This window comes from Caloenas nicobarica, chromosome 1, assembly GCF_036013445.1.
Source record: "Caloenas nicobarica isolate bCalNic1 chromosome 1, bCalNic1.hap1, whole genome shotgun sequence".
Taxonomy (NCBI): Eukaryota; Metazoa; Chordata; class Aves; order Columbiformes; family Columbidae; genus Caloenas; species Caloenas nicobarica.
The window spans coordinates 76,542,582-76,558,114 of NC_088245.1; the positions used below are offsets into that span (position 1 = coordinate 76,542,582).

The 15,533-nt window shown below is 47.7% G+C and overlaps 1 protein-coding gene across 2 annotated transcripts in view; it reads right to left on the minus strand.

The window, feature by feature from the left end:
• PARVB (parvin beta) overlaps nt 1-12,197 on the minus strand; it is a 68,810-nt gene extending 56,613 nt beyond the window's left edge. For both annotated transcript variants that reach the window (XM_065629702.1, XM_065629686.1), the window contains exon 1: nt 11,820-12,197. In XM_065629702.1, coding sequence (XP_065485774.1) covers nt 11,820-11,934 — 115 coding nt within the window. In that variant the 5' untranslated portion in view covers nt 11,935-12,197. The remainder of the gene's footprint in view (nt 1-11,819) is intronic.
• Between the last annotated feature and the right edge of the window lie 3,336 nt (nt 12,198-15,533).

The following is a 15,533-nucleotide window of genomic DNA, read 5'->3' on the forward strand; positions in this document are numbered from 1 at the left end:
AACTAAATGATATGAAGCCAAATGATACTGAGGATCCAAGGTGATGATTTGAACTACGGTTCCTCACTGTGTTAATGCAGCTACAGCTGCAGTGCTGCAGTAAAAGTGGGCATTTTCAAGACAGCAGTCTAATTAAGCACATCATGTGTGCTCCAGAGGGAAACTATTAGTCTGAATCTGTGTGAGCAGCCAGAGGAGAACCCCACAAGCACCCAGTTATCCCAGACATGCCATGGAAACAAATATATACCTTTCCCCTTCAACCATACAGCAGAGAGTGGATACCAGCACCAGTCCCGCTCCCCTTCCCGTTACCTGTCAGGCCTCTCTGCCTGACAAGGCACCTTCAAAAAACCCAGCTCCACAGAATCAGAGAAATGTTGCTTGGAAGGACCTGCCAAGGTCCAGCTTGAAGCTGGACAATTGCCATATTAGATGAGGTCAGTCATGACTGCTTCTCCCCTTCCACACACAAAAAAATCCCCATCAGTTTGTGTGTCACACAGCATCAGATCTGCTACAGAGGCAGCAGATCTGGTTTGCTCCCGACACTGCAGGACCACTGGGAGCACAACATCCTGCCTCCAATTAAAGTCCAGTTTCCCAGTGACAGGTCTCCATTGCACGTGCTTATTTAATTACCTATTATAATTAGAGAGTTAAGATCCCTGTCAGACCAAATTCAGTACAGATCCAAGATATATCTATAGTGTGAGCATTCTTACAGCCTGCCTGATTTTCCAACAAAACCAATTCACTGTAAAAATACTGGGAGCCATACACAGGGAAGAAGGCAAACAGTAATCCCAAGGGACAATTTTCTAACCCTATTCCTGAGGAGGAATATTAAGCAGAAGATGCAAGCCTGGATGCCCTGGTACTTTCTCCTATTCCACCACTTCTGAAGAAAATCCTGTCGATTCTCTAAAGCCTCTAAATCCATCTGCTGGACTAGGAAAGCCACAGAGCAAACACTATTCTATTTTAAAATGACAGAAGTGTCTGCATCTGTTTAATAACATACGTCCATACATCTGCCAAGCAGACCTAGTGGAAAGACACTTTCTGAGGATTACACATTTTTCTATTTAAAGACAGCAAAAAAGACACTGTGCCTCTCTACAGACATCACAATAGCTCTCCTCCTCATCCAGCTCTCACAGTCTCCTTCCTTACTCCAGATAAATTGTGTATGCAACCATCTCAGCTAATTAAAAATTAGCAATAAGGCCATATGGCAGCTATAATGGAAAATACACTATTTCTTTTTACAGTGAATTTCATTATGGTTCAACCACGCAATGAAAGAAGTACCAAAGAAGGAACTAGAATTCAGGAGCCAGAACCGCTTGCATTGCTTGTTTTATAACCAAAATGCAGCATACATTGAAAAGAGATTTTATAAGCGTTTATAAATGATCACCAGACAGGTCTCGGGGATTATAAAGAAGCCTTTTTTAACCTGGAGAAACAATCACTGAGAGGTAAAACAGAATTCCCAAAGATCCTGTTGCTCACCACTAGCAAAGCCAAAACCAGAATCCTGTCCCATGGCCTCCCCTCTCAGCCTAAGGGCTCTCAAGAAGGGTCTGCAGCGGGTGCACGGAAACAAATCGTGAGTACAGGATTCATAATTAGAAGCTTCGTTGTGTGGATATATGTTCCTCCATGAGGAAGTGAGAGTGATTTAAAGGCCCGAAGAGCACGTGGTCACTGCTCTAGGCCAGCAGATGCTGCCAGGTGTGCATGTTCTCTCCACATCTGGCTTTCAAACTAAGACTTAACCAGATTCAAATCGCAAAACCCTGAAACTACATATGTTAGCCATAATACTTTTTCCAGCTAAACTAGACATACGCAACAGAAGTAACAAATTTCTGGTTGCAGCTTTCTACTTGGCCAACAGAAGAACCCAAATTAGGAAATCCACACCTAAGCAGGCTGGATACGCTTTGCCCTGGAGAGATCACTTGGCCGCTGACCCACTAGTTGTGCAACACAGAGGTTTCTGTTCCCAATACCCCTCCATGCTCAGCTCACCCCCAAAGACAACTGGGGATCACTGTCACTCACATGGGAACTGCTGGATTAGATCCCCTGCACACAGCGATGATGGGGACAGCGTGCACCACTGCTGAGCAGCCTGTCCTGCAGCAGAGATCCCAAGATCCAGCCCTCCTCCCGAGGGCAGCCTGGAAGAGCCCCCTGAAAAGCAGGGCTCTCCCATTGCTCACCCTGCCCCTCCTGCCCTTCTGCTTCCCTCCTCCTCAGCACAGCACATGCCTCCTTCCCTCAGCCCGGGGCAAGAAGTGCTGATGGAGCCCACGACAACAACCAAGAGGCGGGTACACCGCAGCCGCCAGGATGGCACGTAAAGCAAGGGCCAGTCCGCATGTCATACGCGCCCCGGGGAAAACCTGCCAGAGACGTGCGTACGTCGCAAGTTACAGTAAACAACGCTGACAACCGCATCAGATGATTTTGCTGTGCCCTGAGGAAAAAAAACCAAAGTGACAATATATAACATGTTTCACAGATCAGGCAGAGGATGTATGAGGGAAGGGACAAGTTCAGTTTTGGGCCCCTCACTACAAGAAGGACATTGAGGTACTAGAGGGTTCAGAGAAGGGCGAGGAAACTGGTGAGGGGCCTGGAGCACAAGCCTGATGAGGAGCAGCTGAGGGAACTGGGGCTGTTCAGCCTGGAGAAAAGGAGGCTGAGGGGAGACCTCGTTGCTGTCTACAACTCCCTGGAAGGAGGTTGTAACTTGGAAGGTGTTGGTCTCTTCTCCCAAGTAGCAAGTGATAGAACTTGCTTTTGGCTTTAAGTTGCGCCAGGGGAGGTTTAAATTGGTTATTAGGAAAATTTATTCACAGATAGGGTTGTCAGGCATTGGAGCAGGCTGCCCAGGGAAGTGGTGGAGTCACCATCCCTGGAGGTGTTTAAAAGATGTATAGATGAGGCTCTCAGGGACATGGTTTAGTGCCAGTGTTAGGTTATGGTTGGACTTGATCTTAAGGCTCTCTTCCAACCAAAATGATTCTGTTATTCTATGAACTACCGAAGTCACCATGCAGAAGAGCTCAATTAGAGGGCTGTGCAGAGTAAGGCATGTGGACACCAGGACAGATGACCAGAACAGAGCCTGTGCCATCAGTCATGTCCAGACACTGGCACAGGTCAGATCCTTCTCTGGAGCCACCTGGTTGACTTTCAAGTTGCTGACTTTTGCAAGAAATACCCAGATCCCACTAGTTCAAGAAACCTGAGGGTTTGCTGAGGTCATGGTTGCTATAATGAGCACAGGTCAGCACAAGGAAAATCCTTCAGGAAACAGGCCTCCCCTTCCTTCCTTCTTGCTGGCCTTCAGGTCTCCTGAAATTACTGTGAGGAGTTAGTCTGATGCTGCAATGAAGACCTTGCCCCACCGCCATAAGAACATGGACAGGTGGAAAATGCTGAAAACAGAACAAGACTCCAGGGTTAAGGAAGCAAGCACAGAGCCTCCTTCATCACCAGCAGCAAGGGTGACAAGGATCACAAACAGATGATGTTACAGCAGAAGCAGAAAGCTCCTCTGCCTTATGATACATGTGAGTGTCTCTGTACAGTCCTGTGTCCTTGTTAAGACAACATGTCCCAGGAACCCTGACACAGGTGCCTACTTGCAGGCCAAGATTTCTAGTGGTGCTCAAGAGATTTATTTGTATACTTGACTCCCTTTGAAAACTAACAGCAATCTGGCATCTAAATCCCTCACTATAAGCTTTAAAGTACCAGCTACATTGGCAGTTCTACAGCTACAAACTCTCCTCAGTTGTGTCCATGACACTCGGATGCATAAGGTACAGACATTAAATTTCCTTCCCAGTTGAACAGCAAAGCTGTAACTGCTGAAACACCAATTCCTGCAACCACCAGACTCTACATCACGCTGGTCTTGCCACAGACCACATAACCCTGGATCCCTTAGCAACAAGTTGTTCTGACATGCTTTCACAATGGAAAGAGCTTGCCAGCTAATCGCCCAAATCTCCTAACAGCAAAGTATGATTTAAAGCCCAAGGCCGTGCATTGGAAAACTCCACCATCTCCATGCATTTTTTGATCAGCTGGCCTGTAGCAGCTCTTGAAGTACATAAAAAGACATTTAGCACTTTTATGCATAATTATACACAATCTTCTGGACTGCTGTATTGGTGAAGTACAAATCAGTACAATGCATTTATATTAATAAAGATCTTAAATATTATAACTCAAAAATAAAAACACAAGTATTTAAGTCAGTATGATATAATCTATTGCAGAACACAGCCTGATCTCCCTGCACAGATCCACCAGTGGGACCAAGAATCTCCCCTTCACACAGTCCAGCAGAGAACATCTGCACAGACTTTGCATGGAGTCGTGACATTGCAGCTCCCCCCATTCATATCAGATCCACCTGCAGCCCTCCATACGTCAAAGTCTCACAGGGCTCAGCCACACACTCCCCAAAACAAAGGGCCAGATGCCAGCACCTACAAGTCTCTCCCAAGACATTACTATTTAAATAAATCCTTTAGAAGAAACTAAAATAAACAGGTATCACTGAACAAGTGCCTTTAACTAATGGTAGACTCATTTATAAGGAGAAAAAGGAGTCCCTTTCCAAATCTTTGCATTAGTACTTTTAAGCAAATCTAAAATCAGGCCTTTGAAAACTAGAAGTGGTGATAACCACCATGCTAAGGTTTTATGATGCAACATCTTACAATGAATCTTACATTAATGACTGCAACTCTGAAAATAAAACAACCCTAAAATGTCTGTTTTTCTTAAATAAAAGCAAGTCACTTTCTTCAATCCACTACTGAAGAGCTACAGAGCTATTTCACATATCTTGCTGCATCCTGTCTGGAAGAAAACTTTCAGCTGTAATTCAAAACTCTATTGTCTCACCGAGAGACTGTGCCTAAAGCTGCATTGGGTGAACTATTATAACCCAGCTGTAGTTACAGGAGAAAAACGTGGGGTTTATTATATGATTAAAAGGGTGATTCCTGTGCATGTAAAGTTCATTTCAGCTGAGACACTGACACGAACAATATCCACAGCAAAGCTTTTGCCAGAATAGAACAGTGTCAGAACCCAAACTGGCATTGCTCTAGCAAGAAAAGACTGAAACCAGACCTGGTCAGAAGTACACCTGAGCCCCACAGGAGAAACTCAGCAATTAGCCTACACAAGTTCCAACTGGAATTTTACGTCTCTCTGTGTTTAATTTACTAGTAGAAAGGATAATAAATTGAACCTGAACTTGCATATGTCTGCACACAGTCTATGGATTTATGCATGTCTAGAACAGTGTGTAGCTTCAATACAATTATATGCAAATTCCTCTCTTAAAAAGCAAGTAATTCTGCTTAACCAGCACCCATCCCATCTTCTGTTTGGATATTTCAGCAGCAGTAGCCCATTATGATGCACAAACACACTTCCCCAGGCAAATACCCTCTCAGGCTGCAGCAAACATGGTTCTGTGAATCAGGACAACAGATCAGACCCTAAATACTTTGTATTTGTCTCATCACCTAACTAAGAATTCACTGCCACATACTATGAGCATGGAAAGTAAGTTAAGATGGGAGTGTGCTCCAACACCAGTATACTGAAAGGAAGAGCCTTAAAAAATAAATCAAGTGTCAGGTCAGGAGATCGTAAGAAACGACCAGTTGAATTTTATCTCAGATTGCACCTCAAGGAACTGCGAGAGGCAGATTTGCTCACGAAGCTTCCTGTTGGGTGAGAAATGCCACAAGACTGACCTGCACCCTGCAGGTTACCTGGCACTTCACCGCTACGCTGAAATGCAGACATGCCTCAGGACAAATGCAGGCACCACATCAGTAACACACCTCTGTCCTGACCTTTCTAGGCACCAGGTAAATGCCCAAGTCCCACTTCTTCCACAACAGAGGGGTCAGAGCAATTACTCCACCCGTACCAGTTCATTAACTAGGATACATGGGCACAGCCAGCATGAAACACAATCTGCAATGGCCAAGAATGGTTGTGACTGAGACAAATCCTGGCCATGAATAATACCAGCAACATGAGTGCCACTTGCAAAGTGCATGAAGATTGAGTTAAGCGTGCCTTACAGCTTTACATCTTTTTAGTACCTATTGAACAGGCATCTTCCAGCATCATTTTGTAGCTAAATACATATGTTAGCAGTCCCAAGCAGCCACCAGGCAGTGGCCAAAGCAAAGGTACAGCACACTGAGACAGAGACATTACATTTTTTGCTGTCTGTTTACACAGATAGACCCCTGGAGACTGTATAACAGACAGCATTTAAAAGATATTTTAACTGTTTTCAGCATACTATGTTCAAATGAAAGATGAAATACATTTTCTAAGAAAGTCCAATTCTCCTATCCTGTTGTGTTCAATGGGATGCCTTACAGACTTGAGATGTGCTCATCAACACAAAGGCAATGAAGTGGAGCTGGTTTTGAACCTCTTTTCCCTCCAGAGAGCAATCATCTGCACAAGCAGTCCCATCGGTTTCAAAGGAATGATATAGAAACTGTTTCCTCCAATTTAATTCTGCTGTTGAGCTTATTTCCTCATGTTCTTCCCTCCAGAAAGCCAAAGTGGATCAGGCAGTACGAGCAGTCCCACTTAAACAATTTGGAAATAGGTTTTAGCATATGTAGCACTGTGGGAAATGCACAGATTGTGCGGTGCCTTTGGCTAAGGATCACAGCACCAGAGCGGACTCAGGACATACAGTTTGTTTGCCTGGCTTTGTCACTGGCTTGCCAGATGACTTTGAAGAAACCACTTCGCTTCCTCACCCTCCGGCTTTTCTCCCTGCGAAAGAGAGGCAACAAGTGCCACCTTTCTCTGGGAGAAAAACCTTGCCACCTAGTGAAGTACGTGACTACCAAGCTATTGACCAAACTGGTGTGCCCACAGGCAAACACAACAGCAAACTTCTCACAGCCACGCCATCTCACTGCTATGCTGAGCCACAGACCTCAAGAACAATACTTTAATCTCCCTTGATATGCATAAAACCTTCATATTATTCAGCTGCTGTTGCAATAATTCTGCCCTCTGTAGAAGTGTTATCTCCCACATCCCCCCCACTCCTCGACTTCATCAGAAACAATAAATTGCTCTTTTCTGGAGGAGTTGCCTTACCCCTGTGCACACCCTCAATCGTGTTCACTGGGAAACAACACTAAGCAAGTAAGTCTGTTGTATTTTTCTCACTTGACTTCTCCATACAGGCCATATATATACATACGAATACACAGATAGAACAATAGGATGTTTATTTAGCCAAACACCTGTTGTCTGGATCTTTCATACAGTGTGTCAGGAGGAAAAGCAAGCAAAGCTTTGCAAATGGGCAAGTAGCAAAGCCTGCAGCAAACCCCCTCCTTTATTTCGGTACAAAGACACCACCTGACTGACAGGAAAGGAGAGATTTTTTTTTTTTAAGTTCCTTTTCCAGATGGAGATGAAACACAGCACTGTCTGAAACCATATCTTTTACAGGGTCTGAAAGGAAGATAAGGGGTCATTTAGCTTACAAACTGTATCCTGCTATGGGCCCTGCCAGCATCCCAATAGCTTCCTAAGGTATTTAAAGCAGATTTTGGAGCTCCTGAACTGATGTGCTAAAGTTTAGTAACCACATTACAGATGTGGCACATCCTGAAAGCCCAAGATGCAACAAAGATAGAATCTTGTTGAAGACATCTCTGCTCAATGCAGGGGGTTGGACTAGATTACCTTTGAAAGTTCCTTCCGACCCACACTGTTCTATGATTCTACGTCACAGTAACATCTGGCAAACTTAGATTTTTGCAGATTTCCACATAGCCTAATGCGGGGGCAGTGGGTATAAACAAAGGGGTTGCACGAGCACTGGAACTAACACATCCCGCTTTCCTGAAGATGTGTGTCATGACTGACTGTAACATTTAAGAACACAGTGCTCTTCCCGCAGACACATCCTTTCTCCAGCTGTTTCCCTCCCAGCTGGGCTCCCTGCTAGCACTTAAGGGTTGAGCTCATTTGCAGGTTTTCCTGCGGTGGGACTCCACGGAGATCTTTCTATACTGACATTGTTCACCCACTTCAACATAATCTGCAGTCATTTGATAATTCTTAAGATGGGTAGTTTTCTCTCAGGGGCATATTTAGCCAAACTAAAAAAAACTGGGTTAAAACTGTTTCTGGGAAGGAAGAGGAAGGGAGGAGCCAAAACAGACAGGGAGATCACCCACCCCTTACTTCCATAGGAAACCAGGGTAAAAAACAGCTCCCCCATGAACAACGGTGGCTGCTGCTGCTTTTCAGTCAGAGCTGCCTAATAAGTCAGTTCTGCCATAAAAATTCAGAAACATAAGCTGTAATGGTGTAAAGCAGAGGTTCAAGGTAAAAATTCAAAGGCTTCCTCAAACAGTGAAGCAACTTAGGGAATTTGACTTAAAATGTTGAAGAACTTGACCTGAAATCTTAACCCTGCCTCACCTATCAGCACCCACTTGCAAAGCACTATGTCATGCCATACCGCTAAAGCAAAAGCAGCAGCAAAGCTGTTTACATGCTATGGTAAATACTTCGAATACTGCTGTAGTGACTATCACCAGCATACCTAGGAACCTTATTTATCCTTCCGTCACAAAGCAATGGCATGAGCTTGTGCTGGCCGCCTTGATAAGCCTAATGAACACTCCTCTCCCAACACAGCTTCTCTAAAAATAGATTGCAGCGTGTTATAAAGTAGTTAGCCAAAAAACTATTTAAATGTAGTTGCTTATGGGTTTGTAGCTACACATTATCTTTATTTATGACATGGCTGCCATCAATGGTTAGAAAAAGAAAACTGCGTAAGTAACCACGAAAAACTTTTTCAGTGTCAATATAGGGATCTCTGTGCTGCATGTCTTATAAGTTGTGTGCAAAGACGAAAAGGATTACTATAAATGGATTACAATTCTTTATACAAATACAGCTGAGATGGTGATAGCAGGCCTGCATTTACGCTATGATACAAGAGACAGGCAGTGAAAGCAAGAAGATACGTATGAAGAGCCCTCTGGCTTGCTTACTCTTCATGCTGTTAGAGGCAGAGGAGACAAGAATGATTTTTGATTGTAACAAATCTGCAGCCAGAATTTTCATTTGCTATCGTGGACAGCAGTTGTTGGAGAGGGCAGTGTTTAATGTGGGAAGATCACTCTGACCTCTGCTGGTCCCCTCTGAAAAAAACAGCAGAAACCGCCTGAAGGGAGGGAGGGAATCCCCCAAGGACAGAGCCATTCCAAAGCACCCAAGAAAAGTTGACTATGGCTCCTATATGGTCTGTCAACTCATTCAAGGAACGCCACTCAGATAAGCTTCCAGTTAACTTCTGCTTCAACTCAGATATAAAGATTTGGTTTCTAGACCTGAAACGTGCTCCAGCAGCTGCCCAGGTCCCACCACAAGCCATGGAACGGCCTCTCTCCCCCTGGTGCGGACCTCACCCCACCACCTGGTCGCTGCTTAGCCCTGGGCCCCCCGTCCAGTTTCACAGCCGTGGTCTGGAGAGCCTGCACTCGAGAGCTGTCCCACTTGATAAAGTGCAACATGTGCCTTCCTCAGGTCTTAAAACTTCCAGCGACAGAAAACTTAACAGGGTAATAAGCTGTTTCCCCTGACAAGGAAGGGCCTCAGCTGCCTGCGGCCCCACGGCGCCGTGTGTAGGCACCTCACACCCAGCACCCCTTTCTTACAGACCGCCCTTTCTCCCTTCGCATTTTCAGGCCCAAATTAAAAGCCGAGTCACATGTTTCAGTTTCCTCCCCATCCTGCTGACAGAAGCGTGACCATCGTGCTCTACGTTACCGCAGCGGCGGTTCCCCACCAAGTACCGAGGGCAGTAACCACAACAGGCCCTTCCACCGCCAAGAGGAGCGTGGCCGTAAGAGTAGGCAAGTAACGGGCAAACTCAGCAAAACGAGTGGGTGGCCCCTGCTCAAAGTGGTTGCCTCACGAACATCGTCTAGCGGTATCGAAATTTGTCATTTTAAGATGGGACACTGCCAACCTGTTCAAGCTTAGAAGTCACCTTTGAATGAAATACACTCTTGAAGAGTGGGTGGTCCATCCCCCGCTGGAGATGAGTTTTCTCCACCATCTTCCTTCAGAAGCAAATGAGATCATCAGGAAGGCACAAACGCTTCTGCTGCTCCTCAGCAGAACCGCGTTGGAGAAACTTGATTAAAAATAGATAATAAAGGAAACACCAGTAAGCCACACCAAAACAGCCGGGAGAAGGAAAAGGAAGCAATTTCCTTGAGCCAGGTTTTGAGGCCAAATATTTTATTTTTAAATATTAAAAAGCTGCCTTCTAAATGTTGCTGGCAATTAATAGACTCAATATGGGTAAAACATGTGCTCGCTCAACAGCCAGACGAAAGGAGGCTGAAGCTCGCATTACGTCCCTACCCTACACCCGTCAGACACTAGAACAGAACCAAGGCCAGAAAGTCGAAATTGCCTTGAAGCATAAGGCAAGGACACCCAATTTTCCTGCTAGCAGACAGCAGCAGTTTGTGGATAACGTGGAGGAAGAGTTTCTCCACAGAAGTTGATACTTGGTCAGTCAAAGAAGCAGAAGACGACAGAGTATATCACCCTAGGAGGAGACAACACGCAGGAGAAAGGTACACGCTGTGTATACAGGGCCGGACCGCCTTTATCAAGTCTAGCGGCAAGACGCTGTCCCCTTATCTACAACAACAACAACAAAGTCACTTTGCCCGAGAGTAAACAGTGCGGTGTCCACGCAGCCCCTGGTGTAAGCAGATGGCTGTGAGAACACCTCACACGCGTTGCCCACGCGAGCAGGCGGTGCCGGGGGGCAGCGCCAAGGCAGATCGGGGCAGAGGCACCTGCCCCACACAGCAGCAGGGGTGGGCGCATGGAGGAGGGTGAGACACCCCAATGCGGGTGCTGGTCCGCTGTGCTCGGGCTGAGAGAGCTTCTCCAGGCTCCCGGCTCCGCAGAAGGGGCTAACACCTCCCGCCCCGGCTGGTGCCAGCGGTGACAACCCAAATGAACACGGTATACCCAGTATAAGTGTACCCATGTCAGATCCCGGTGCCCACAGGCTAGGTGGTTTTGCTGAGGATATCTGGTTATGAAAAACACTCTGGGCAAAGTATCTACGCCAACACGGAGCCAATGAATGAAGCGGCCCTGGAATGAAACGCGGGTGGATTTAATCGTTCCCTTGTGACTTCCCCGACTCTCAGACTGGAAAAAAACGACACCCACAGTCTCCTTGGTCACCAGAAGTTTATTTCACAGCAGAAAGTGGGTTTGGGGGTTCCCTTCCCAGCAGCGGGCGGACGTACGAGAAGGGGAGCCTGGAGCCGGCGGTGCCAGCGGCCGAGCCCGCAGCAGCGCTGGGGCGCGCCCGATGAATGGCCGCCCCGCACCGGCGTGTGGCGCCGGCACCTCCCGGGCGCCGGGACCTCCCAGCAGCCCCCCCGCGGCGCCTGGGGCCCTGCAGGGCGCCCGGAGCGCCCACCCGCCGCCCCCCTGCCCGGTCCAGCCGCGGTGGGCGAGGCCCCCGTGCCCCACCGGCGCTGCCGCCGCCCCCGCTGCGGCCCCCGCCCCAGTCGCGGGGCTGGCGAACAAAGGGGGTTTCTGCCCGCGGGCTTCCCGCGGGGGGACGGGACGGGACGGGACGGGACGGGGGAGCTGCTGCAAGTCACGCCGTTCGGATGCGCTTTCCTGCCTCCCTTCCGCGCGGGCGAACTCACCCTCCTTGGCTTTCTTCTTCCTCGCCAGGGTCCCGCCTAGCTTGCCCAGGAACGACTCGTCTTTCTTCATCCTGTGGGGCCGCAGCGTCGGGGATCGGACGGGCGCGGCGGACATGGGCTTTGCCGGGGGGTCACCGGGGGAGGCTGCCCGATCCCTGCTCTGCCCTGCCCGGCGGCTGGAGCGGCTCGCCGAGCCGAACAAAGCCCGGCAGCGGGTGAATCGACCCAACTCGCGACCGAGCGGGGAGAGCCGGCAGCGGGAGGCGGGGGGTGTGCGAGCCGGAGCCGCACGGAGGGCAGGGGGCGGGCTGGGAGCCGCTGCCGGCGGCCACAGCGCCCTGCCACGGCCTGGAAGTCCGCGGGAGGCGGGGGCGGGCCGGCGGCGCCATCCCGCGCCCGCCGAGGGGCTGCGGGGCGGGGACGCGCCCGGGGGAGCTGCCCGAGGCCAAGCCCGGGCCCCGGGCGAACGCGAAGGTGTCACCTGCGGGGAGACGCGCGGTTCCTTCTGGGCTGCGACCGACGAGGAGAGGGGCGGAGGGGCCGCGGCTGTGTGTGCGCTGAGCCCACGGGCTGGGCTGGACCCACGAGGGTGGGGAAAAAAGTGGGTAAAAAACATTGCAGGGAAGCAAAGCTCTGAGTCCCAGCACGGCCAGAGCAGAGGGCAAACTTGATGGCAAACTGAGCGCGTGTGGTTTGTCAAGTCTCTGCTTAGCAGTTACTTGCTGGGTACCTTGGGATTTGCCTCCTGATTTTCCAGCCAAGCTCTGGGCTGCCCTGTGCTCCTGGTACTGTTGGGTTTGGCATGTCCCTTGGAGCAAGGTTGAGGAGAAGGGGAGCAGAGGCTCCGTGTTTGCCGAGCTGATGTGTACTGAAGCTCGCAGGCACCTCCGAGAGGTCAGCCGCCAGCTCCCAGGTCTTAAGCGCAGCTGCCACCGTAAGCGTGGTGTATATGAACACAAAATCAGCCCAAACCAGAAAGCTGGTTTTGATCCCACGGAGAGAATTTCTTATTACTTATCATTTTACAGCACCTGGGAGTGTGATAAGGCATTTGTGGAATATGCATTAAAAACAGATCCTGAAGAGTTCATAGCGTTAAGCTCCGACCCTGCAAAGTCTTACGCACATACCTACCTTGAAGCCCCTGAGGTAGTCCCATTGGCTTTAACGAGACTATTGGGGACTTGAAGTCATTCACACGCCTTTGGCCGTGCTTCTGCAAGTGGTGCCTGTCAGCAGCCCTTGCCCCAACAGAGAACCCCATTTAGACCAACACGACTTGGCACAGGATCCGACCACCCGGCGTACAGGGCAGATTTTAATGCTTGACCTGACACAGAAGTAACACTACAGAACACATCCAGAGCATAAGACAGCAGAGACAGACCCTTCTCTGAGTGTGTAGTTTCACGTGAGATCTAACCAGAGCTAATCCCTTCTGTCGTGAAGACCTACCCTTGTACCTCACCTCCAGCTGCTTATTGCTTTTCTACGAGCACTTAGGTAACTAATAATTTAAAAAAAAAAAATCGCCCTACCTAGTTTTTTGGTGTGACTGAGCATAAAGTCACCCAAGTGCAAGTGCCCACAGAAGGGAAGTGTCGGGAACATATGACTGGGGCTGGGAAGGCCCTTGCAAATGGCAGCACAGGCTTCTATGAACTAAAGATTATCATTGACTTGCAGCCAGATATATGACAGAATGATTCTGAGTAGACATTAATTCTTTGGAGATCCAACTCTGAATATTTTCCAGAGTGAATACTAACTTTTCAAAAATTGTATTTTATTTTACTTTTTTAATGATAGTGCTTTCAGAGGAAGGCGACAAACTGGACTGACACATTTTAATCCAGCTTCGCAATTATAAAGAGAGTACCAAAGAACAGGAGGGATATTGCTGCTGTCAGTGGCCAAACAGCGGACAGGGGAAGTTCAAATGCTTTTTAAGAAGAACTATGAATTTCAGGAGTGGGCAGTGCAGCCCACCTGTCGAGGCATGGCAGGGAGCTTTGATCAAGAGCCTGGAACTCATCCTGCGGTCACAGGCCCAAGGGACTCGCTGCACCCAGCAGCTATCCCACCATGTCTGCTGAGAATACGATACTACTCAAAACAGGACAGAGCTGCCCTTAACTGCAAGGAAAGAAACACGGCACAACACTCAACATTTAATGAAAATGCCTTTTCCTTACATGAGGCAGAAGCTGTGGATAATTCTTCGGAGCACAAACCCAAAACAGGAGGGCGTTTGAACAGGAATGTGGCTTTTTGTCCAAAGAGGAACACGGTGCAGAATACAGTTTGATTTTGCCCGAAAGTGTTTCTAAGAGACTGAGAGTTTGTGTTTCTCTCATAACTCTAGTTAACAGAATATGGAGTAGTTTCTAAATATAGAGATACTGTTAATTTACCTGTGTTGCATTTTAAAATCTGTATATTTTTGTATAAAATCTATAAATTCCTGTATAAAAATATTTTGCTTTTCCCCGTTGAAAGCAATATTTAACACAATAGCTAATGAAAGATTCAAGAAAACAATGCTTGCTCATCTGTTTCTCTATTTGGTTTTCTTTCTGCATTTGAACCATTGGTTTGCCTAACAGGCTCTGCTCCTGCTGTTGTGCTTTGCAAATCCACATGAGAGTGGCGAACAGACAAATACTGTTTCAAAGCACAGAACTGAGGGGTAGTCAGTCACAGGTTTGGAGGAGGACCTGCAGCTGTTTTTAATATTCACTTTTAATGGATTAGATGTCAAGTTTGTAACATTCCTCTGCTCAAGCCGCCTACTGCTCCAGCACAGCGAGGTCTGAAGTCACCCGCAGCACCGTTGTGCATCACTGGCAAAAACAGCAAAGAAATGGGAGTGCTGTTTCCGTGTCTCAGAAGTCCTGCATTGATGGGAGCTCAGACCAGGATTTCTCATCAGATTAATGAGCAGCATTGCCATGTCCATCATCTCCTCCAACCCCATACTACCATTACGTGTTACCACATCATTTAAATATCTCACAAAATAATATGTACTGTGGATTTTAACAGAACGGTCACTCCCATTGGCTGCGCAAGCAGTTCCTACAAGCCCGTCGTCTTCTACATCATCCCAGCTCCATGTTCCTGCGTACTGGCCACAATGATATTCTTCTCATGTGCTCAGCTCTTCCCTAACCAGCGTGGATTTTCTTTAAAGGTTACTGCTGCACCAGGACACGTGTGTCTTGCTTCGTTGCAGAAATGTTTGCCTTAGCTCATAGATGTCACTGCCTTTAAAAAGCGGTGAACTTTATGCTGTGCTGATTTTGGAGGGTGCAGTAAACCTAAAACATAAAATGGAGCAGTTTACTCTTAATTAGACAGCCCACTGTCCCAGCTTTAATCAAATAGCCTCCTCCCTGCAAATACTGGATCTTTATACCTCACAGCAAAATAAGCCTGTCCTGTGTTTGTCCGTAAAGGCAATGATGATTGTTATTGATACTGCTTCTTTGGAAGAAGAATTCTATTTCCTGAAACAACAATGTGCAAAGGCTTTTAGACGGTGAGAACTTACTGAGGCTGGGATCAATACCAGTTACAAATCCGCCTCTCACTTAAATGATTTTGAGGTTTCAGGCTATACCTAATTAATGTTTTATGTTGATTTCCTGCATAGGAGAGGGTTCTTCCATGTGCTCTTGCTGGTGGAAAAATTGGATTAGCATACCAAAAACT